The sequence below is a fragment of the Epinephelus fuscoguttatus genome, linkage group LG3, assembly GCF_011397635.1.
Source record: "Epinephelus fuscoguttatus linkage group LG3, E.fuscoguttatus.final_Chr_v1".
NCBI lineage: Eukaryota > Metazoa > Chordata > Actinopteri > Perciformes > Serranidae > Epinephelus > Epinephelus fuscoguttatus.
Genome location: NC_064754.1, coordinates 39685333 through 39710948, shown reverse-complemented (window position 1 = coordinate 39710948; position 25616 = coordinate 39685333). Strand labels below are relative to the sequence as shown.

Here is a 25616-nt window from a genome sequence, read left to right as displayed (position 1 = left end):
AGCTCTAATGTGCCCGGGTCATTATTAAAGAAATTAACACACTGTTTTGTTGATTACACATTAGAAGCTAATGGGCCTAATTGCTGTAAATCATTCATCTGTAATGATTCATTTTTATTCTGAAGCAGTCAGCATCGCTTTAATATCAACAGGTAGAAGCTATAGATTTCATTAGGCTGGCCGTGAAGGGCATATACGTACTGCGATATCCCTACTGCCTATCAATGCCCCCTAATTAAATCTCAGATGAGACGTTGTCATTTCTAGCCCATCGTTTTTGCAAATCAAATCATGTCATTGGTATCATGCTCCGATGCTATACAGGCTTCCCCTGCAGTCAGAATGGTCGGGAGGCCATGTGTCGCTGTTAATTACCATCACTGGCTGATAAAGCCTTTTGGAGAAGATTTAAATCCTGCTAAAGAGCATTAGTTGACAAGCAAGGCGCTTGCAAACAAGCATGGCACAGGCCTTGGAAGAGAGGATGTAGAGGTGAAATGATACACGCCACGGAATAAATTTCAAATATAAATGAGTGGACTAATTATTCCTTTGCTAATTGACAAGAGGGGAGGCTAAAACACTTAAATAATTGTAATGAAAATGAATCAGCAGTGGAGATACCTTCAAGGAGAAACCTCACCTTGGCACTTTGAAACTGTCAACTCCCACAAGTACACTGTCACAAAAATGGAAATACTATCTGTGCAAGGTCGTGTTAAAGCAGAAAACTTTTGTTTGTGTTGTTGTTATTCGTGTTGCAGGTGCCAAACGGAGAAGAATGACATTTAACTGAGACAGAAAGCCACAAAGACGCAATTCATCCGAACAATTTGTCAGGCGACGATGGAAATCATGGGTAAGTGTATTCGGGCGATGTGGAGCAAGCTGTTTAAAGCCAAACACGTCCCAGTAACCTCAGAAACACTCCGCGCCACCACCATCTTCAGAGGCTTACAATTAAGGTGTCAGGCAGGGTTGCTGCAGCCAGACAGGAGGGAATGGTCACATGTGCAGGTACAGTCTGGTCGGTAGTCAAAACTTTGTGGTGAAGAGTTTACAGGGTCTTAACCTTCTGCCACATACAATTACTGCAATTGTGGCTTGTGCTCATTAGCTCCTGCTCCGCTAAATAAACAAGGGCGATATGACCTGACGCAGCTCCTGCTTCTGCTTTTTTAGTGCTGCAGAATGGACAGCACATCCTCCCTCAGTACTACCTTAATGATTCTTGATAAAGTTTTGTGGTCCCTGATGCAAAATAACATTTTCACTCAGGTTTTGAGCACAGTTGAACCCAAATTTTGCAGTTTGAAACTTACAAACTAATTAGGAAACTGAGAGGAGTGGAAAGCGACATTTGAAAGACTTTGGAATTGAAAGAACTCGAGCTCTAGCAGCCACGGTTCAGGGATATTTCTTTCAGACAAGCGCTGTTCCTCAAACTTCCAAAACACAGTTGTTTTTAATACTTATCACACTGTAGATCAGTGCTGACAGAAGTCATTTTGGATTCTAGAGACAGATCTTAACAAAGTCATTTTGAAAGCCTTGAGAAATCTTCTTTGTATTCCCAGCCGTCCCCATTAAGCACTGACATTTCATAGCTTATTATCAAAGGTCTGAGTTTGTGTCATGGTCGCACCGCAGCTGCTACAACATCAAGAAACACAAAGCCAAATGTGAGAAATCCTTTTTTCCGAATGACACAAATGATATACAATCTCTCTGCAGATACTCAGCGTGCCTTGGAAGCTGTGGAGAGACTGCAAGCCAAACTGAAGGAGAGAGGAGAGGCCCCCACACAGGAGAAACTCTCCCTGCTCAAGACTGTCCTGCAGAGCCCCCTGTTCCATCATATACTCAGCTTACAGCAAGCTCAGCGGAAGCCCCCGGCGAAGGTACAGCGTGAGCGTGAGTGCGTGGGCGTTTGGTGTATATTGAATGGTGGGGAAGGAGCCGGAATCATTCCCAAAATACTGAATGCAGGAACCAAACTGGATGAGTAATCAGCTTACCTAAGCTTACCATTAAAGCCCTGAGAAAGAGAGAGAGGGAGAGAGAGGAAGAACGAGGGAGGGAGGAGGAAGTGGCTATATATCATGTCGAGGAGTTTGCAGAAGTAATCTTTAAGATTGTCATAAGTTTTGAGCTTATGTGTGGGTGTGTGTTTGTGTGTGGGGGATATTTATTCACACAAAAGCCCACACACAAGTACAGTGTCAGTATTGTTGTATGACATGTATGACATCATCAAGGCATTTAACCATAGACTGTATACAATAATGGACATAGCCACTTGGACGTCACCATTGGTTTGTGTACTTCCGTTTTGAAGTCTCGAGTTTGGCATTTTTGGCAATGCCATCTTGAATATTTGGAGCCAGAAGCGATTTGGATCAGAGGGTGGAGCTAACCCTATAATGTTAGCTGCTAGCTTGGTGAACATGGTGCATTTACAGCTTTTCGTAAGTGTGATAATGCTAATGCTAATTTTCGCCAGCAAAAAAAACAGGCTTAAATTAGAAAAAAAAGAAAAAGTACTGACTAGAAGAACTGAATATTAAACTCGTCAGAGGGTCTTTAAGTACAACCAAATTCTGAACGAGATATTTTTAGGTGCCCATTACATCACAGTTTACTTTCATGAACTGAAATGCACTGAAATAGCGACAGCTGCAGCTTCACCTATATACTTTGAATCTGGGGTTATGCAATTATGTTACATAACCAGTGTTGTTGCTGTAGTAGAAACTTGCCAACAGTTGGTACCTACCTGTCACTCAAAGTGACCACGCCCTTAGTTATGCATAACTTTAAGCCTTAACAATATGTGAACATACAATGTGTTATATAAAAATTCACCCTCCGTACAGTTGTCATGAATGTTAAAATTAGCTATAGAGACCCAAATCATTTTTTGACACAGGCTGAAAACATCTTTATTTAAGCTGTAAAGTTGGGCATTTTAACATGGCTCTCTATGGGGATTGACTCACTACTGGAGCCAGCCTCAAGTGGCCATTCAAGGAACTGCAGTTTTTTTGCACTTCTACGTTGGCTTCATTTTTCAGCTCCGGAGATTGCCTTTTGTATTTAACGCATCTCAGTCATTAGTGCAAAGTAACTAAGTACATATTTTCACATACTGTACATAAGTACAATTTTGAGGTACTTTTACTTTACTTATATATTCACTTTCTCCTTCGGTTCTACAGCACTACAATTCAAAGGCTAATGTTGTACTTTTTACTGCACCACATTTATTTGATAAGTTACTCTGCATATTGAGAATAATGACACAAAATAGAACCAATAAATAAAACATAATTGATCATTATAGGATCAGACTTAATTGATCCCAAGGGGGAAATTCACAAGCTGCCTAGCAGTCTATAAAGTAATTAAAATTAGCCCCGCCTTTACCAGCTGCACCATTAAAGTGATGTACCCATAACTGCATCAATAATTTTAATCCACTAACAAACATGATTCTGAAATGGGCGGTTCTGCATAATGAGTACTTTTACCTCTGGTTCTTTACATATATTTTGAGGCTAATACTTTTGTGCTTTTACCATCTAAGATTCTGAATACCTGACTTCAGATTCTGTAACAGATCCAAGTACTTCTTCCACCACTGTTGTCAGCGGTAATCATCGTGGCTTTGTAATTGTCTGTTGTGGTGTACTGTAATAGGCTAACCCTATAAGCACCACGGTCTACACACACACACAAGGATTATTACATTATAGCTTTGTGTGGTGTGAGCTTGTAGCTGTTTAGCATCTCTGCATTCCAGGAAACATGGCACTGGATCATGTCAGTGGTTTCAGGATTTTTATCAGGATAGACACCCACACAGTTCTTGTTAGTTCAAGTTCTTGTTTCTTTCAAAGTTACAGTTTATATATATATTATAGAATGAAGAAGTGCAGCTCAAGGAGTGTGAAGGTGCTTATTAGTGTTTTGATATTGTTCTGTCTTTTATTCTGCAACTACTATTTCAACAGGTGTTAAAGTTGTTAGAATGGAACAGAATACAGATCAGATATAAGCATCTACCAAACTCCCTTTTAAACTTTGAAACGGAAACCTAAAAGACAAAAGGGAACAGTTTTGTGGTTATGTGGTATTGAGCAGAAGCCTTTATCTCAGATCCTTGTGTTCCTGCTCTCCTATCTGTTCCCTCCCTGCTCCATTTAAACCTATCTTTCTGCAATTTTTTTTTCTTTTGGCTAACACACATTCACCCTCCCTTCCTCCCCGCTCTCCTTCCCACATCTTTCTTCATTGTATCACAATGCCCTCCTTTCTCAATTTCTTTATCCTTTCCATTTCCCTCCATCACTCTCTCATCCTATTCCTCTCTGTCTCCATATCTCCGTTCTTCAATTAATGCCCCCACCTCTCCATCAATCCCCTTCCCCATTTCTTTATCTACCTCATCCATTTCCCTCCCAATCTTTCTTTCTCCCTTCCCTTGCATCCCTCAATCCTTCTCTCATTCATCTATTCTCTCTCTATCCTGCTCTATCCATCTCTTTTACATGCATCTTCTCCTTTTCTACACTTCTATCATCTGTGTCCTATCTATCCATCTCTTATTGCTCTCTCAATCCTACCAGGGGAGGATTTCCAAATCAGTGTCCATGAACTGTGGCCCCTGCCAGGGCATGGCGCTGGGCCTGAAGACGCTGAGCCACAGCGACTCCTACACATGGGCCATGGAGAACCGCAGGCCCAGCAATGCCAGATCGATCCACAGGGACGGCAGCAGCTCTTCTCTGGGCTCGCAGGATCTGTCCTTCTCAGACATGTACCAAGAGAATTGCATTCATGCAGAATCACAAGTACGTAAAACACCCGTCGTAAAGGAGAGGTCATTTGGGAGGAGTTTAGTAATAGGAGGCTATATATTCTTTAAGGCCATGAGCCAACCAAATATTTTTTCTTACAATTGTAAAATGTAGCACATCACCATTCCAAATGTCACATTTTACATTTGGGAATATTACACTGCATTATAAAACTCAAGCACAGCTGGATAGTACATTCTGAGGGGTTTCGCGCTGATCGTAAGAGGCAGCTCAGCTAACTCGATGTCATTTCATGTTTGCCTTTGTTTTACACGTGACATTTATTTTTTAGTACTGCACTCCCCCTCGAATCTCCCGCACCATGTCGATGGGGAGAAACCTGTCTGCTATTGCTCATGAGGTACAGTCAGCTTACTGTACATGTGAGGTGTTACTGTAGAGCTGGTAAATGTGTGTCTGTGGACATAGATTAAAGAGGGAGTCAAATGTGTTTAGCTCTTTAACCTGTTAATGGCGTTACACTTTTTTTTATAACAGTTTAATTGGAATAGATTTTCTCTCTTTCTCTCCCATTTCTGTGTCCTTCCCTCTTCTTCTCTGCCATGTTTAGAGGCGTCATGTAGAGATGATAGAGCTGACCAATGATGGGAAAGGGCTCGGTTTTGGTATCATAGGAGGGCGGAGCACAGGAGTTATGGTCAAGACCATCCTTCCTGGTGGAGCTGCTGGACGGGTAAATCCACCTGACAAACCCTAGATAGCTAGTTAAAGGAATATGTAATAGCAAAACATTGTGGGGAATACACTTTTTTTACTTTCTTACCTAGAGTAAGATGAGAAGATCGACACCACTGTCATATCTATGCGTTAATTATGAAGCTACAGCCCAGAGTTGGTCAGCTTATTTTAAATCCCTGCTCCAGCTGTTGTTACTTCCTGTTTTTCAGTGAAAATTCCTAGAGAATGAGGGTGAGGGTAATAGACTATATCACTATGATGTCATGGTAACAACAACAATCACTTCCTGGTGGACAACTGGCAATTGATGGAATTGCGGTGATCTGTAAAATCGGTAAACTTGTTTATTTCTGTTCATTTTCAGCCATAACTGAATCGTTTAAAATATATAGTTGAACACACAAATTCTTTCATCCAAGCCAACATTTGCATGTGGGACCCATGTGTGTGGTAAATGGGGTGAAAAATGGGCCCTATATGGGATTGACCATGGGTTGGCCCCATGCCTGTTGCCCACATGGGTGGGTAAACCTGTGAACCCCAGATAAGATGCCTATTTTGGGCCCATACCCACCTGGTACCCATGTAGCCCTAGCATGACCTATGTGAGGCCCAGTTTGGTAAACCCACCCAGACTGGTGTTTTATCATAGCCTACATGTCAAGGTCAACATAATTAGCAAGGACAGGGATAATCAGTCTAACATAACTTGTGAAGGAAATATGAATGAATACAAATCTAACGTTAGCAAGAATTCAGCTACTTCTGAATGACGACTGCTTAGCCTATAGATTGGGGCAGCTAAGTTTGTTGTTAGCTAGTTTCTGGAACGCCAACAATTCTTTACATCAATATTTCCTGTAAATGTATTATTATCTTTGATAAGTAAATTAGTCATACCGTACATTGGCCACTTGTATCAAACAAGGCTTCCACTTTTGGGTGTTCATGACCCTGTGAGCGTTATTTTCACCAGTACCAGCTTGCTATTGCTTAGTAACCTAGAACCTAGTCACCAGTAACCTTGTAACCTAAACCAATGATGTTTGTCAGTTTGCCACTCACAGACAAAAAGGCATGACTGTGCACCTGTGCAAGCATGGAGGATGATGTACGACCTACTGCTTTGATAGTCACATGTCGTCTACCAGTTTAAGCAACACCCTTCTTTTTTCTAACTTTGAGCAAAAAATGTTTGTCCAGTAATACTTGCCGAAAGGTGTGGCTAATCAACATTGACTGGAAATGACTCAGAAAAATAAGGTAGATCATAAAAATACCAAAATACACTGGAGTGGGGCTTTAAAGACTGGAAGCATGGTTTTGCCGGTGACCTGGCAAACTGAGCTAAGCATACGGTCTCCCGGCTGTGGCTTCAATAACACACAGAAATAAGAGTAGTTTAATTCCTCTCATCTACCTCTCAACAGGGAAAGGTATATTCCCAAAATTGCAGTCTGTTCTCTCCTTAATGTTGAAAGACATCAAAACGAACAAACAAACTGAAATGTAGTATTAAAGTGAAGTGTGTTTAGTATAATCTGCAGAATGTATTTAAAAAAGTAAAGTAAGCTCACACTCTATTGTCCTTTGTTGTAATGGGGCTCCCTAGGATAAGCGCCTGCGTAGCGGAGATCAAATCCTGCGCATTGGGGATACAGATCTGGCGGGCATGAACAGTGAGCAGGTGGCACAGGTGAGTTAGGCTACCATTTGAAAAAAAAAAAACAAAAAAAAAACAGACTTTGTATGTTATGATAATGTGTTTAAATAACAGCTAAATCTGACTCAGTCACTGTGTGTATCTATTGTCAGCCCATAGTTAGCTCAGAGAAGTGTGTGGTATCTCTTTATCAGAAGTGTTTTCTCACAATATTTTTGGCTTTTACAAAAAAACAAACAAAAAAAAAACAGCAAGGATGAAGACAAACTGGTTGATTTGGCAAATGTATGTCTAGTTAACCTCCCCACCTTGTTAAAGACTACTGCACAGACGCCTCCCTGAGCTTTTCTCTGGAACTATCTGGATCTCTTTACTACACAGTGGATGAGACAGTCCCAGATGCGACTAATCTACTGTATGCCATACTGCCTTTCCAGGGCAGCTGTCTCTTAACAGATTTTACAATTTAACATATCTATTCATTAACTGTCACACACTTTCACTTTTCATCTCTTCACAAATGACCACCTGGACCAGGTACTGCGAAATGCTGGTATCAAGGTGAAACTGCTCATCGCCAGGGATATAACCAAGGACAACCACCTTTCCTCTCCTGTCCTCAGCCAGAACAGCTTGGATGGCAAGGTGTGTGTGTGTGCGTGCCTGTGTGCCTGTGTGTGTGTGTGTGTGTGTGAAGGATGACAGCATAATTAAAGTCAAATCAAACTTTTAATGTAAATTAATTGGCTTATCAGTGATGTTACATGTATATTACAGTATTCCCTAACCCCCTCCCCAAAAGGTTCATAGATTTTTTATTTTTTTTCACTGTGCCTCTTTCCAGCTCAGTGACTCTAGTGATGACTATGAGTTCAGTGTGCAGTTCACTAAGAACAGTCGGGGCCTGGGATTCACCATTTCCAGCTACATAGGTGACCTAAACTCAGGTAATGATACCTACCAAGTTTAAATTTGTAGGAAAATGAGCTAATTATCATTATTCCAAGCTAAACTGAAGGAAAGGAACTGGAGGAATAGCAGAATAATTATGAATAATACCTGGTTAATGTAAGATGTTTTTGGTGCATGAGTTCAGTGCTAAATTTACACAGGCAATATTAATTTATCTTTATCCCTAAATATATCTTGCTCTCCTCAGTCTACAGCGCTGGCGTGATAGTGAAGAGCATAGTGAAAGGCAGCACAGTCGATCAAGATGGACGCATCAACATCGGAGATATCATCCTATCTGTGAGTTTCCGTAAAAACACAACAGATGGCGTTTTTATTGTGCCCTCTGAAGACAAATACCTTGTTGTCTCAAATATATTCTCTGCTGAATCTTAACGATTTCAGCATCTCCAGATCTGCACAGTTGGCAACTTTTAGTAGTTCCATACAAACCACTTAGGGTCTTTTTAAGCTGATGAAGGAGAATTCTTCTAGTTTACTTTTACTCCCATCCATCTCTTCATCATCTTGTCCTTACCTGTGCCTTCCATCTTTCTCTGTTTTTATGTTTGATTACTATTGATTTCTGTGTGTTTTTCTGTTTAATTTACCTGCACTTACCGCCATACCATCCACTCCATCATACCTGTGCTTCCATGCTGGCTCTGTTCCCAACTCTGCACTTACACACATCTCTCGTCCTCTCCCTCAGGTGGATGGGGTGAGCCTGCAGGGTTGCAGTGAGCAGCGCGCCATGGAGGTGCTGCGGAGGACAGGTCCCCTGGTCAGGCTGAGGCTTTTGAGGAAGGCTGTCCGTCTGAGTCACATCCTGCCCCCAGTTCCACCCCTGCATCCACTTCGACACTCCCACAGCTTCCACGAGGGCAACCCCTACAGAGTGGGCCTCAACAAGATTCAAGAGACAGGTGCTTTGTGCTGTGAGAGGGGAACATATTGGCTCAGTGGTATCAAAATGGGATTGGTTTTGAGCAAATGGAGAACCTGTGATTTGACAGCATGCACTACCATAAACTTATGTTAATATGTATGCAGGTAATCACAGGTGACACCTGCCCTGTCTGGTTCAATCTTGACTGAACTGACTTTCTGATACGTGTTCAAACTGGAGCTATGCTTGCTGGAAATTTTTACACATGATTTTTTTTTTTCCTCAAGTGTGTGACCATGTTTGTTTGGATCCCTGTATGTGAGCTCAAAACGTGTTTCCCGTCTCCCAGGAATCTGCTCCCTGCGAGAAATCTCCCGGCGAGCAGCATACGCCAACAGAAGACCCCGACACGATTCCAGAAACGGTAAGCTCCCCTTCCCATGCTGCACTGCAGTCTGGAACTGGATCATGGGACTTAGTCTGATATGCTGATTGGGCTCAGGGAACGGCGATGTGGCAGCGAAGCTCGCTCTTTGATGGGGGTCTATTTATAGTGTTGTTCAGTCATGTGTTTATCCAACTCATTCAGCTCATTCCAGATGATTTGTCTCTCGCCCCGCCTGCATGTATGGCTTTATTTAGACAAGGATTTTTGGGCTTGATTAGAGAGCACAGCCAAATAAGCCCTGATTGCGCTGAGGCTTTAATAGATGAACGAGAAAACATTAGTTTGCCAAGAAATCATAAGATGGTGGGTGTGAATATGCATGTGTGCCTGTGGCGTGGGCGTGTGTGCCTGTCTGAGTGGTTGTGGTTGACATCCTGCTTTGCGACAAGGAGAATTATGATGTTTTCTCTTTATAAAACAGCCAAAGTGATGTTTTTTTTATTTGGGATCCCATTCTTTATTGATTGGATCACCTCGGGCCAGGGACAATGTAAATGGGAATGTGTGTGCATTAAGCTTAGAGTGACTGTGTGTATACATTTTACAGGTTGGAAACTGACACCAGCTGAGGAGGAAGACCTGAGGAAGAGGTGGCAGCATGCAGTGGGACAGCGATATGAAGTTATTGTATGTCTCTCTGCAATTAAAATAAGCATTAAATATAAAATACACAGGAAAACAGCCAAAAAATATTAGTGTTGTATATAGCTAAATGCTATATTATTTGTATTTACAAGTAACTGCCCATTTAAAGAGGACCTGTCATGCATTTACTTATTTTCTATCACATATATAATGTTACAATGTTCATATTAAACGAGGGCTGGGACAAAAAATCGATACAGCACAGTATCGCAATATTTTCGTATCCCGATATTGTGTTGTATCATTTCACAATATTGTATCTTTTCACACAGTGCCATGTATCGATTTTTTTAATCATAGAAATTATTAATATTACAAATACAAATTAAACTTTAGATAGCCAACTAGTACAATATGATACATTGCTTTTTCAGTCCACTAGATACATTTTGCTGCTACTGCAAAACTGGCTGAAGTGAGATGAACAGACTGAAAACTTTATCGTATTAGATAAAACAGATATGGACAAAGTTTTCCTTTTGGGACATAATTTACAGTTGAAAAAAGGTAATAAATTGTATTATATTTTATGGCAATACCCAGCATATCACAACATATTTAAAATAATATCGTATCATGACTTAAGTATCGTGATAATATCGTTTTGTGGATCCTCTGGTAATTCCCACCCCTGTATTAGATGTGGCCAACATTTCAAATAATAAGATAAATGTATGTAAAGGTAACCCCTGTGAGTAAATACCTCAGGATTAAGACTGTTTTGAATACACTGTTCTGAACTTTCTACTTTTGAGACAAGAGAAAGTGCTGCTGTACACAGATCTTACTCTAAGCATGCCTCTGCAAGGTTTTACATTACTTAGGCTATACTGCTACATGCAGCCACATGCTAGTATCAGGGAAACATGTAATCTTGGTTGCCAGTGTTAATTTCTCCCTAATTTCAGATCATATTCCTGCTGGAACATGTCCGGTTGTGTTCAGAAACTTTTATTGAGGATTTTAAACAGGAAAATGTGCTGCTATTCTCCATTACAGTCATTCCCTAGCTGCTAGTAGCCTACACTGCTAAATGTAGCTACATGCTGTTGTCAGGCAAACATTTAATCTTGGTTGCAGATGTTGCAATTCTTTTCCTAATTTTGGATCATATTCTTGCTGGAACATGTCCACTTGTGTTTAGAAGCTTTTATTGGTGATTTTTAATGTTAGATGGTGCTTAGGGTGACCATATTTTGATTTCCAAAAAAGAGGACACTCGGCCGGCCACGACATAGCCTACTTAAATGATACTCGCAGTTTACTCAAAGATGCCTTATAATTTTAATATATTTGAAATTTATATGTATGGATAGAAAATTCAGTTATATTACAAAATAATATCTCTCAAAGACAGAAATTCAGGTAGGCCCCAATAGGGGACACATACACACACTGGAGTGTGGCGATCTGAGCCCGACGGTACCCGACGGGTCAGCTGGGTTTGGTCAAAAATGTAGCTATAAATTGTAGCTTTTCGGGCTCGGGTCAGATTCGGTCAGCTTTCACTGAAAATGTACTGTAAAAATAAATTAAATCCTATTGTCTGTCCTGTTTATTGCTTGGGCACTGTTATTTACGTGACAACACCTGAACATAACACAGACAGACACACATTGGCTGTTTGTTTCTACCTCTCTCCTCGCTGGAAGCCTCGGACCTCCAGCCGCCCGCCTCCACATTGATTAAACACTGAAAATAAAATAAAAGAGGGAGACAGGTTTTTCCTATTTTATCTTATTTTGTTTTATTTCTCCCTCTCCTCTCGCTAGAAGCGTGGGACCTCCCGCCTCCCGCTCCCGTCTCAAACACGGAGGTCTCCCTCTCCGCAGCTGAGCACCCACGGCGCACGCCCGGCCTGTTAAATAGCCTGTAACCATAACAACTGTGTGACACAAACTCAGTGCTTTGGTCATTAAATAATGTCGGGCTCGGTTCGGGTTCGGACAGAAATATGCGGCCGTGCCGCACTCTAACACACACACACACACACACACACAGAAAACCAGACATTATCATCAGTTTATAAACACCCCCTGGACGGGATGTAAAAAGTGGACATGTCCTGGCAAAAGAGGACGTTTGGTCAGCCTAATAGTGCTGCTATACACAGTCATTTCCCAGCTGCAAGTAGCCTACATTGCTACATGTGGGTAAATGCTAACTTTAGGAAAACATGTAATCTTGGTCACAGGAGTTGTTTATTCCTCCCTCATTTTGGGTCAAGTTCTTGCTGGAACATGTCCGATTATGTTTAGAGGCTTTCACTATGATTTTTCACAGTAAAAAGTGCCATTCTTCTTTGTTATAGTCATAGAATGCTGCAGTAATCACGTTTATTTGTTGACCAGTTGATGATACTTACATGTTTTTCTTTTAAGCAAGATGGTGCTCACAAATGAATACCACTTTTATGATTTTTGAAGCGTAAATGCAATCATCAGAAGTAAAAAGCTAACATTTGTTAACAAGTGGCTAAATAAGACACATAAAGGCTTCAGAATATACTGACTTATGTCGTAGAACAAAATATCAGTCTCTTACTGTAAGCTTGTGTTCACCACAGACCTGTTGTCAGGCATCTACCAAAAACCCATTCAAAAAACCACTGACTTCCAGGTGAGGGATCTGGGAGTACAGACATTCTCACTCATTTTCGGGTTTTAGCCCTCAATCCTGCAGACGGAGAAACAAGAAGACCCAGAAGCTCTGACCAATTAGAGCAGACTGGGCTTTTTTGACAGGCACTAAAATGGATCGATTCAGACAAAAGGAAAATACAGGTGTTCCAGCAGAGACAGTATGAGGAAAATAAAGTGGATTTTTTTTTTTTTTGTCTACGGTTAAAGCATGTAATCATGTTCTAACAGAAACCTAAAATACAAGTATAAACCCGAAAATGAGCATAACAGGTCCTCTTAAAAGAAGAATAAAAGCCAATACCTAACCTCTACACCCTTTTTGCCCACCAAACTTTGCCTTTCTTTGTTTGTTTCCCAATGGCTTAAATTCACATCGCTCTTTCAGGTGTGCCAGCTGGAGCGTTTCAGTGAGACAAGTGGTCTTGGCATCAGTCTGGAGGCCCGAGCAGGACACCACTACCTGTGCTCCGTCTTACCTGAGGGGCCTGTCGGGCAAAGCGGCGAGATCTTTACAGGAGACCAGATACTAGAGGTAACCGACTGATGCTGATCCTCACAGCCAGTTTTTCCTACAACTCACTTTTCAGTCATTTGATTAAGATATGAGATCAGTTTAAGTTAAATAAGATATGATCTGTGTGGGACAGATTATTTTGACACATCTGTGGGAAGTATGTGTATGACTAATAAAGAGACTCACAGTTCACAGCACCATACTTCCTTTCATGTTTCTGCCTTTCATTAATGCAGTTAGCAAGATAGCCTGTTCTTTAAAGTCGTTAGAGCAGCTAAACCTGGAATGGGAGGCATATTGCATTTTGAAGACTTACTCATATATTTGAACCACCACCAGTAAACACTACACCGTTTCAAGTACAGTATGCAATAAAAGAAAGTGGGTGTGAGTGTGTGTGCCTCTGTGCATTTATGCTTGTAATGTAGAGGGAGAGCTTGCCCTCCTCCCCCTCCACTGGACAAGTTCACGCACCCACACACATTGTTCCTCATGAACTCTCGGACAATGTACAGTAGCTTTACTTGAAACACAGAGAAAACGCTGCAAACTGGCTCGTGTCCTTTGTATCGTTTAGTATACAGATGAACATCTGCGTCACAGCTCAACCCTTTGATCCCCCTCAGATGACATCAGCATGGCTAAGCCATTGTTCCTCTCCGCTTTTAAATGAGCCTCGCTTGGTTTAGTTACCGCTCGCAGCTTTAATTGTTCTTGCTGTGACTTGATGTACTGTGGCCACTAATTGCTCCACGACACCCAAAACTGAAATATCACCAAAAAATATCCAACTTTTGGGCTGTCTTTCAGATTTAGTCATGAACACTCATACACACACAGTCATAGGAAAAGTTACAGACAGACATAAATGTACAATAATGTTCAATACTCTAAATATTGTTGTTTTCAAGTGGAAAAAAAAATAACATATTGCATCTTTGACCTCTGATAGCACAACTGTTTTTGGGGTGTTTTTCAAAAGCTAAAAGCATGACTCAGCCAAACACTATCGATACTGATATCTATTTTGGAAACGCTGTATATATAATGTATCTTCCTGGCAGGTGAATGGGATCCCTCTCATTGGAGAGACACATAAGGAGGTGGTCAATATTCTGAAGGAGCTGCCGAAGCGTGTTTGCCTGGTGTGCTCTCGCATTGTACCCCCTGTAGTTCCCGACAGTGATGAGGAAGATGAGGATGATGTCCATCTCACCCTGAAAGAGCTGCTGGCTGAGTTCAATGACAAGGTGAAGCCGCACGCTGATGAAAGGATGAATGGAGGGATTAGTGTTTCAGTCTAAAACAGCATAAACCACATTAGAATTCTTACACGTCCTCTGCATTTGAAAAGACACTGACATGCTCCTCTCTTGTAAACCGATCTCCTTTCCTGTGTCCTCTCCGTCCTCTCTACTTGTCCCAGTTGGACCAGGGTTGTGTCATTCCCTGTCCTACAGCTGAGGACATCACCAAGCGTGGCGTGCCCCCCATGTCACCTCCTCTGGCCATGTGGGAGAGAGAGGCTCAGGTGGTCGAGCTGGAGAAAGGCGAGTCGGGACTGGGCTTCAGTATCCTGGACTACCAGGTCAGAGACATGCCCCTGAGCCTTTCTACAAATAGAACACACTGAAATAGGCTGCAGTCTAAGAATATCAATGTCGGGTTGGATAGGGTGAAGAAAACAGAGAAGCATGTGGACTTCTTATATTCTGTATATCTGTGCGCTAAACTGTTTGAACTGGAAAATGCTCTGTCTGTGGCTGTTATAAATATTAGATTAAAAATACATGTGTTAAGGCTTTCAAGACATGAAGAGAAATAGTAGCTTCACTGCAGCTGGTTGATCTTCTGTGAGACCATCCAATCCATTTACTTTGACACTAGTCACTTTTATTCTGTTGTTGAGCTGCATTCATCTTGTGTACAATTCACTATAATATATATATGAATACATATTAACAATATCCAGAGGTGTGGACTTGAGTTACATTACTTGGACTCAAGTCAGACTCTAAGTATATTATTTGATGACTTCAGTCTTGACTTGACAAAAAAAGAAGACTTGCAACTCAACTATAACACCAGTGATTCATGACATCACTTGGAGCTTGAGCCTTTTGACTCAAAAACAGCAGGTCACATTTGCTAAAAAAAAGTTTAAACAAGTAAATACAATTTCCTAAAAGAAATGGCACTACATTTGGTGAAGACAGCATTATGACTTGTTTTGGACTCAGTGCTTGACTTGGGACTTGTCAGTCCTGACTTGGGACTTGTCTGTCTTGACTAGGAGCTTGACTTGGAATTTTCAGTGTTAACTACGGACTTGACTTTGGACTTGTCAGTCTAGACATGGACCTTGACCTGGGACTTGTCTGTCTTAACTTGGAACTTGACTTGGACTTTTCAGTCTTGACTTAGGATTTGACTTGGGACTTGTTAGTTTTGACTTAAGAGTTGTCTTGGGACTTGTCAGTCTTGATGTGGACCTTGACTCGGGGCTCGTCAGTTTTGAATTAGAACTTGATTTGGGACTTGTCAGTCCTGAAATGGGACTTGTCAGTCTTGACATGGAACTTGACAAGGGACTCGTCCATCTTAACTTGGAACTTGACTTGGGACTTGTCAGTCTTGACTTGGGGCTTGATTTAGGACTTGTCAGTTTTGACTTAGAACTTGACTTGGGACTTGTCAGTTTTGACTTAGAACTTGATTTGGGACTTGTCAGTCCTGAAATGGGACTTGTCGGTCTTGATGTGGAACTTGACAAGGGACTTGTCAGTCTTGACTTGGGGCTTGATTTGGAACTTGTCAGTCTTGACTTGGAATTTGACTTGGGACTTGTCCACCTTGACTTAGGACTTGAGTGCAAAGTCTTGAGCCTTACTTGTGACTTGCAAAACAATGACTTGGTCCCACCTCTGTCAATATGTAATTGATTTCAGATTGTCCACCTGTATCTTCAGTAACCCTCCTCTCCATCCTTACTGTCTAACACTAGGATCCAGAAGATGCCACTAAAACAGTTCTGGTAATCCGCTCCTTGGTACCTGGAGGCGTAGCAGATCGAGATGGTCGCCTGTTGCCTGGTGACCGACTCATGTTTGTTAATGAATGTGACTTGGAAGGCTCCAGCCTGGATTATGCTGTACATGTCCTCAAGTCCACTGGCTATGGCCCTGTCCGCATTGGAGTTGCCAAACCACTGCCAGTATGTGAAGTGATGTAAATTTAAATACCTAATTTGGAGTGAATTACATCTTTGTGCGGAGCACTTGGGTGAATTTCATTTAGTTTTTGTGACATAAAATCTTTACCCAAAAGATTCTAATCTGCATAACTAGAAGTAGCTGATATGGATAAAACTCTCAGCCTGACATGTTATTTTAAGTTGTCAAGTACATTTTTGTGAATCAAACACAAACTGTTCATGGATAAAAAAAAATTAAACAAAGTACCATGACTGCTTCAGGGAATTCCTGCTCAAATATTTGCAGCATTGCCAACAATTCCCCAACACAGCCAGAGTAATAAAGGGATGAATACTATGATATAAATGGTACTGTATGTCCCTGGAAGTCGACAAATGTATATTGTCATACAGTATATATCATCATATATTGAGCTGCAGCATATGTATCCATACACTCTAAAGTGGATTTTCTTTACAAGATTTTTTCCAAAAAAATTATATTTTTTTGAGAGAAACTCATAAAAAAGACATTTATTCCCACAGATATGGAAGACAATTGCTTAAATGTTTTTTTCTTGAGAGTACAGTATTTCTTCTCCTTTCTGTTGTGGACTGTGGCTTAGTAACAAGGAACAGGGAATCCAGTTACAGGCCGTCTGAATTTTTAATGCAGCTGAGAGATGAACACAATGCTCGACCACACTACAGATGGAGAGAGAAGGGGAGAGGAGAAGAGGGTGTCTAATTCACAGTCACCTTCTCTAGCCTGTTTGCTTTCATGTGAGTTTACTCACTTTAAAGTAAACTCCTAAACTCCTTAATTTCGACTTTGGAATTTTGTGTTCTCAGCTGGAACTGTGCGGCGGCTTAACGCCCATCTCAGAGAGGAGCTTGCGGGCTTCCTGTGATGACACTGACAGCCACACTCAGATCAGCCTAGCTGAGGCAGCGGAGGCTAACACCAACTCTTGCAACTCTGAGGACAACAGCATCATCCAGGCGTGTTACACAACAACGGTATGTTGCACATCACAAAATGAAGTAAAAACATGATTTATTGATACTTCTGGACAATTTTTTGTAGATACTTTCTCCTGACTTTTTGTGCTTTAGGAGAACTTTGGCTTACAGGAGAGCAAAGGGCAGTGTTTGTCTCCTACATTTGGCTTGAGAAATTGTTAGGTTAGGGACTATACTGTACAGTTGTTTAAAGTGCAGGGCAGATCTGAAATAAAGACAATTCTCACAAAGTCGTCAGTTTAAAATGTGTTTTCTGGTTCATAAATCTAAACTCACTTGTACAGTATGTCGTATAATCATGCACAACGGGATCCTTGTAAATGAGCATTGGCTTGATGCTTTAGACTCAGCAGGAAACATCTTTGCAGTGACAGTTACAGTAACACTGCAGCAGTCTGAATCATGTAGTCCATCACGCAGGAAGCATTGCTCATTACCATGCAAACCTGAGATTCTGTGGGTAGCCATTTTAGCTGCTCTAAAAGAGATTACCATGACGGCGTCTGTTCGCTCCGTTCATGTTCTATGGCGGGGAGCTTAGAGCCGGCTGTATCAGTATCACTGGGTCAGGTATAGAGAAAGTGCTCAGTGTCAAAGACTTGTTCCTCCATTGTGGCCTCGACTCAATCCTATTGAGGCAGCCTTTTGTAGTGGCTTTTGCTTAATTACCAACAGTTGCCTTTCAATGAAAAGTGCTTACTGCCTGCACGACATTGGCACCTGGTCTAGCACAAGGGCATACAGTACTGCCTTAATGTATCCCACACATACACACACAAAGAGACCCAGAGCAGCAAGTGTCAGTGTGTTCTCATCAAAGACAGGCTTGTTGCAAAGGTAGCTTCAGAACTTCAGTGCTTCTTGTACTTTCTGTGAAGGTTCAAAGACGATCTCCTCATTGCCCTTTTTCTTTGTGAAGTGCCCGGGGGGACCGAAGAAGTCTACCTTTCTGCGTGTTTTACATCTCAGAATTACTCCAAAGGCCTTCACCCCAGAGAGTTAATAGTTGTTTGAAATCATTTTTGTCACATCAGAAATCTGATTGGTTGTGATGATAATAGCTGAGGATTTAAGTGCCAGGTTATCTTTGCAAAATGAGTTACTTTTCTAGAGGTTGTAAGATTTGGTGCATGTAATGTGCGCCAAAGGTTATATTGCAGGAAATCTACAATGGCAGCGTGGCTCTTGAGATGGCAATGACTGTTTGCTGGTCAGTAGGTCCACCCACTTTGGGCCCACTTTGTTGAAATATGTCAACAAATATCTCAACAAATAATTGATGAATTAACTCTTGCACCATCATGAGGTTGATATTTGTGGTTCATTTGTGGTTTATACCCTTACCCCTCATTTTTGAGTGCCCCTTGGCCATTTGGAACATAGGGGTAGTGGTTTAAATCTTTCTCTATGAGATCTATTAAATCTTTCTCTATGGGACAACCCTTCAAGACCCTGATAAGTCATCTGTAGTCGTGGATGGCGTTTACATTAGCAGACGCTAACGGGCCTCTTATGCCATCAAAGACAGGGAACGGGACATGGAAATATGTCCAAATGCAAGACTTCCATAAAGAATTCAGCAGTTACAATGTAACTCTGGCTAGTTAGCGAGTTAGCCAAAGCTGCTTCTTATAAAACAAGGGCCATAACACACCGAAACAACATTAAACTAAGATAATGTGATGGTTATTGTAATTTATAAATCTTTTTTAATGAAGAAAACACATCTTTAGATGCAGCTATCTTGCCAAAAATTGCCAAGAATTTCTCATAACACTTCATTTGAAGTGTGCCCCTGACAAACCTCCATTCGGAGGGCCATGAAGCCCTGAGACTTGGCCCTATCCCTCTAATCCAGCAAGAAACGAGACCTCCTACCTCTAGTTGAGAACACAGAGGGGAAGGGCTAAGTGGCTGGGGTAAGGGGTGTATTGGTATTGAGCGAAAGATTCTACAGGCATGCTAGCGGATGTGTGAGCCTGTAATTATTCACAGCAGTGCTTTGCGATGCATGCTAACAGGCTTACAGTGCTAACATGCTTATGTTTAACAGGTATGTTAACCATGTTTGCTATCTTAGTCTAGCATGTTAACATGCTAACATGCTAATTAGCAAGAAAGTACAGCTGAGGCTGTAGAGCTAGAAGTAAAAGTCAGAGGATCAAAGCAGCCATAAGACTTTGTCCTTTGGGGGCCATGACTGTCTGCAGAAAATGTCAATGTCAATCTATCCAATAGCTGCGTATTTGTCAGCCCACCTTCATGCTCTCACTCACTCATGCCCTCTGTCGCCTCTGTCGTAGGAAAATCGGCTGCGGCATCGTTTCAGCATCATGGAAGGCGACGATAGGCAGCAAGCGCCGCCTCTGCCTCCCCGCACCAGCTTTGAGAGGACTATCACTGTTGTCCGGGGCAACCGTAGCCTTGGTATGTTCTCCGTCTTTCTCATGGTAATGGTGTCTTGGTGTGTGTACGTCACTGGCATGGCGATAATGACGCTAATAGGCGGTGGTGATGACGACTGCCCTGAAGAGGAGTGGTGAAGTGATGCTCTCCTCACGCCTGAGAGAGGAGATGATTACTGTGTGTGTTTGCGTGTGTGTTTATGTGTGGGTGTTTGTCCGAGAGGCTAGTATGAGGGTGCGTGGAAGGTCAAAGTAATGTGAAATAATAATAAGAAGTAATATGACTTTATATTAGCTTGAATGCTGATCTATATGTTTTTATACTCCAGTGTTGAGAGTAAATTGGTTATTCAAACATGACTGGGTGTAAGGTGCTCCTGCACTTTCATCTAAGGGCATTGTGCAAAGCATAATGAAACAAACTCATTTGTATTCTGGAAACATGCTCTAATAAGGCGCCACACTACTTCTGTGTGTGTGTGTGTGTGTGTGTGTGTGAAACTTTAAAATTATGTAAATGTTCATAGGTAGAGAAAATCAAGGTCATGACCTACAGTCTGTGTGTCACTGCATTCTTTGGTTTTCATCTGTTTAAAATATTGTAGGTCTTCTTGCTGAGATATTTAATGAGCATGGTTTTCTGGCTGGTTTACAGATTCTCTGTGTTTTTTTGGTGATTCAAATATATTTGAATTGGGCTGAGTTATGGACTGTATCTGTAAGGCCTGAATACTGGAGATATTTTTCGAGCAATCTTATGGTACAGTTCTATTTGCACTATTTTACAGTTTTCCTATTATTAGGTGCCATGTACAATTCTATCCATTGTGCAACTATGACTTTATGCCCAATTATGGAGATGAGATATGCTACCATGTACAGCATGTACAGCATATTGTTGGTTTGTACTAGAAGGACTGTATGGATTTTAGAGCAGGTTGTTAAAGGAGAGGGTTTAAAGTGGAGATGAAACACTGAACAAAACAACTTTGGTTTGTTTGATTTTTACCTTAGGCAAGATATGGTACCAAAATCAAACTTGATATTCACCTAGATTTCCTAGAAAAACAGATTTCACTTTTTCACCAGTAGGGCGCAGCCATCTCTCAACAAGCTAGTTGGTGACATCACAAGAATGATTGTTTACTGGGAGCGCTGAGTACAAATCTCTACCACAGACCAGTTAAGTGTTGATACAATGGAGCTTCAGAATTTTGATGAGAAACAAAGAACTACAAACACAAGTCAGAAACCAATTGCCACTGCTTTTTTGAGCCAGTAAGACCAAATATAGTGCTAAGACCTGTTCACATGGACTTGGATGACAGCAGAGAAAGTGACAGGATGCCTAAACTTGAAAGGCAGTACATCGGGTGGTGCATGATTAACTTTACATTCAGTGGAAGGTTGCTTCAACTGACAAACCACACAAAAACTAATCTACACGAAATATGTACTCTACCATGGTCTCCATCAAGTTGTCCAACCACAACAGCAATGTGAGACACTTATAATGTTAATGTTATCATGTCGCAGCAACCATAACTAGCCTAACCCAGCGGTCATGTCCATTAGCCACGTGATACCATGATCAACATCATTCCCACATAGAAACCAAGTCAAATGTGAGCATTTCCATATCACGAAGCATCGGCAAAATAAACCAACTGTATGGCTCACCATCAGGGGGGCTGTTGGGGTTAAGCACTAGTTGAACTTCCCCAGTTTCCCTGTGTGTGTTGGTCAGATAGCTGGTGGTGCAAGTTTAGTTTTGCGTTCATGTGCCCATCCTCTTCTTGATGTACATAGTAGATGTTTATCATTGGCATGGAGAATCCACCAATATCTTGGTGGTAAGTTTAATTGTGAAACGAAGAGCTCCTATCTCAGTGACACACTGGGCTTATAACGTTAGGCTGGTTGATGATGTTAGCCTTGCCTTAGATCATAAACCGAAGGTTGTACTCTGTTAACTCCTTTCCTGCTTTTGCATATCCATATAAGTAATACCAAACTCAAATTCTTCCATCAAGACAGCAAGTAAGTGTGTTCCTTCTGTCAGGAACTACTGCTGAAAAGTGACTTCCTGTGCACTACTCTACTCAAAATATCTCACACACGAGCTGTAAAAACCCTAATGTCAGGGAACAAAACAGTCATCTAGGGACAAAACATGTTCTACAGTGCCAAGTTCACCAAGCCTACTTGAATAACTCCTATTGGCTAACAAGCAAACAACAGAGAGGAACCATTCTTATGACGTCACCATCTAGCCAACATATCCTCATACAATAATTCTTATGATATCCTACGAAAATACACACACAATGGTTTGTATGATATGTTGTGACATTATGCACTTAACGAATAGTTACTTAACACAAAGTCACACTTAAGGTAAGGTTACGGTGGTCATGTTTAGGCAATAAAGTAACTGTGGTTAGGTTAGGAATAGAAACATAGTTGGGTGTCTTTAGGTTTAGGCAAGCGAAGTTGCTGTGGTTAGGTTTAGGTGAAAAAAAAAAACACATGGTGAAGTTTAGTTTTTCACTCAAATTTCACATAGTTTCAAGCACCAGTCTCCTGGGAAAGTCCTGGGGGAATGTCCCGTGTTTTGTAAACCATCCACCACCCAAATCTAAATCCTTACAGGACCACTTTCTTCTTTACTCCCATAAGGGCTTTAGTAACATAATCCCAGCCTTCCAAAATACATGGGTTATACATGAATTAGCTCATGATAACATGGACTATGTACCAATTTTGGTGCATTTCTTTTTTGTAGGAAAATGTGTGGACAGTTTATGAGAACACCCTGAACTAGCTTGTTGAAAGATGACTGTGCCCTGCTGTGAAAAAGTGAAATATCCAGTTTTCTAGCAATCCAGGCAAATATCCAGTTTGGTTTCAGTGCCCTAACAGGCCTAAGGTATAAATAAAGCGAGCACAGTCATATTGTTCAGCGTTTCCTCTCCACTTTAATGGACTAAAATAAGGTCTGTTTTTTTTTCTTGCCTTGCTCATCTCACAACATGAATATAAAGCAGCCTGGTTAGAAGTCTTTGTTTATTCTTGAACGGTGTGAACCTATTGCACTTACTGTAAGTTTGTGGTACCATAAAGATATTTTGTTGAGGTCAAACCTAATAGATTTTCATATGGAAATTTTAATGTTTGAATTTACCGTGAATCATTATCAAAAGTTTTTGCCTCAATTTGTTTAGAAAAATGTATGTTAATGCCGTGTTATAGTAACACCTGAGACATTCATCATTACTATTTCAAACTTCCTCTCATGTCTTTGAAATGTGTGACTTCTGTCTGTCTTGTCAGCATCAGTAGCTGTGTTTGCAGTCGACTGTATTCCATGCACTATGATTGTATTGTAATTTGAATGTAACACCAAAAAACAATAAACTATTTATTTGATCAAAAAATAAGCACAAAGTCATTTCTTTGACCAACTTCAAATTATGTACGACCATAGTGTTGTGGATGTGCGTAGTCCTCCATTAGATGGCAATGTAGTATGCAGTCGCCATAGACTAGACTTCCTAATTTGTCGTGGCCTTCCCTGTCTGCAGTGTGTGTATGTGTGTGTATGAGGTGTGCGCGGTTTGTGTGTATGTGATGCCTGATTTACCTGCTTCTGCCTGTTTGCATTAATGAAGTGTTTGTGTAATCCGCCTAGTGTCCGGTTTGATAATGCCAGAGTCAGGTGTTTGTGCGACTGGCATGTGTTACCCCTCGAGTCACCTGTGCCCTGTGCCCTACGTGGGTGTGATTGTGTTTGTGCACCTTATGCGAGTGTGACTGTGAAGGATGACGCTGTGTAAATGTCAAGCATGTGTAGCCATGTTTGTGTGCTAATCTGCCTAGTGTCTGTCTTGATTATGCTGATTATGCCAGGTGTCAGGTGTCAGGTGTTTGTTTGGGCGACTGTCTGTCTGTTTGGCATGCATTCAAAGCAGCCTAAGCCAACCCTCCACTCACCTGTGCTCATGTGTGTGTTTGTGTATGTGTGTGTGTATGTGCATGTTGGCAGGGATGTCGGTGAGTGCTATCAAGGACGGCTCAGGCATGCTGGTGCGCAGTGTGGTCCAGGGGGGCTCTGTTAGCCAGGATGGCAGGCTGGGGGTGGGGGACGCCATCTTGGCCATCAACGGAGAACCTACCTCCAATCTGACCAACGCCAGGGCCAGGGCCACGCTCCGCAGACACTCTGTCATAGGGCCAGAGATGAGGTGAGGAGCCAGTCCCTGTCCAACAGCATCACATTATGTAGAGGGTTTTGTTCTGGGCTGAAAATAAGAACAGGTGAGGCTTGCTGTTAAATCATGGTGTAGCTCGCACAGCTCCATGAAAGCTCTTCTGAACATTTCAAAGTTTTCTCACTCCACATCATCAAGCTCCCTCTGAATCACCTGTTCTCAATAATCCTCAGTCTGGGTCCAGAAACACTGGGTGGCTGGATGTGCGTCACCCTCTTTACAGTGGCTCAAGTGCTGCTTCACATTTCTTAATTGTTGTAGAGAAGGACCTATGACTCTGACGCACCACATGACATCATCAAGTACAGTCACAGCTAAGAATAAAGTTTTGCTCATTTTAAAAGTAGCAGCCTAGAAGTTAGGCAGTTTTTACTGTATGCAGTGATGTTAGGAGGCCTTTTCCACAGCAGACATTTTACTTACCATGTATAGTAAAAGCACAGGTGTTGGCAATAACATTAACAATGGCTTCATTCTAGTGTCCCAGTAAGTCATGACAGTGTGACAGTGATCAGGACACTGAAAACGAAGAAGCGAAATAGAAGTCAGCCATCATTAATTTCATTGTTTACACCTGTGATTTTCTCGCCGTGACATGTCAAAATACCTTCTGTCAGAAAAGGCCTATGGCTTAAAGACCCTGCCAACCCAGACAGGTGTTTTCACTTATTCTGGCTAATTAGACATCTGCTGAGGCTGATGTTGGGCCCAACTATGTTGGATTTATGTGAGAATGCAAAGCCAAATGATACAATTGTGACTATATCCAAGCATTAATACACTGTAAAATCTGACAAGCTGATTACTTAAAAACAGAATCTAGGAAATAAATTAATTGATTTCGTTGAATTGATGATGATTGAATATTACTATTAGTCATTTTTACTTTGTATCTAATTGTCAAGTTTACTTAAAATCAGGTTACATTTGCTTAATTTTGTGAAGTTGCTGCATCTTAAAAATAACTCGTTGTTTGTGAGTGTTTGTGAGCTTCACTGAACAGTTGTGTTTACCCAATAGAATTTAGGAAACTGGTTGCCTTGGATAAATAAAGTAAGCACAACAAAGAATGATGAGTTCACAGGTTTGTCATTCTGAGCATTGAAAGACAAGGCCAGTGTTTGTGAAAAACAAATTAAAGTCTACAACAGAAACAAATCCACTTTTAAGCCTTAAAAAAAATCTAGAAATATTCAAACTAAATTTTTCTTTCTGACTTTACTTAAGATTCCGGCAGGGCACCATGGCACGGTCTTATCACAGATAGCAATATTGAAGCTAAATGAAAATATTCTTAGACACGTCTACAAGACAGAACTTGCAGATATCCTAACTGCACCATGTGCAAAATCCTTTTTTTGTCATTATCAAGTTATGTCAGACTAACTTGGTTTAGTTATTAAGTTGCTAGCAC

At 41.3% G+C, this 25616-nt stretch overlaps 1 protein-coding gene across 1 annotated transcript in view; it reads left to right on the top strand.

The window, feature by feature from the left end:
• Positions 1-25616, top strand: part of si:dkey-92j12.5 (multiple PDZ domain protein) — a 64940-nt gene that overhangs the window by 276 nt on the left and 39048 nt on the right. Inside the window, exons 2-20 of the mRNA XM_049572399.1 lie at positions 765-859; positions 1735-1901; positions 4629-4853; positions 5152-5220; positions 5431-5553; positions 7171-7254; positions 7759-7866; positions 8066-8168; positions 8381-8472; positions 8885-9098; positions 9411-9485; positions 10057-10136; positions 13182-13328; positions 14375-14560; positions 14737-14898; positions 16315-16524; positions 17356-17523; positions 19830-19953; positions 23977-24175. Of these exons, the coding sequence (XP_049428356.1) occupies positions 847-859; positions 1735-1901; positions 4629-4853; positions 5152-5220; positions 5431-5553; positions 7171-7254; positions 7759-7866; positions 8066-8168; positions 8381-8472; positions 8885-9098; positions 9411-9485; positions 10057-10136; positions 13182-13328; positions 14375-14560; positions 14737-14898; positions 16315-16524; positions 17356-17523; positions 19830-19953; positions 23977-24175 (2549 nt within the window). The 5' untranslated portion in view covers positions 765-846. The remainder of the gene's footprint in view (positions 1-764; positions 860-1734; positions 1902-4628; positions 4854-5151; positions 5221-5430; positions 5554-7170; positions 7255-7758; positions 7867-8065; positions 8169-8380; positions 8473-8884; positions 9099-9410; positions 9486-10056; positions 10137-13181; positions 13329-14374; positions 14561-14736; positions 14899-16314; positions 16525-17355; positions 17524-19829; positions 19954-23976; positions 24176-25616) is intronic.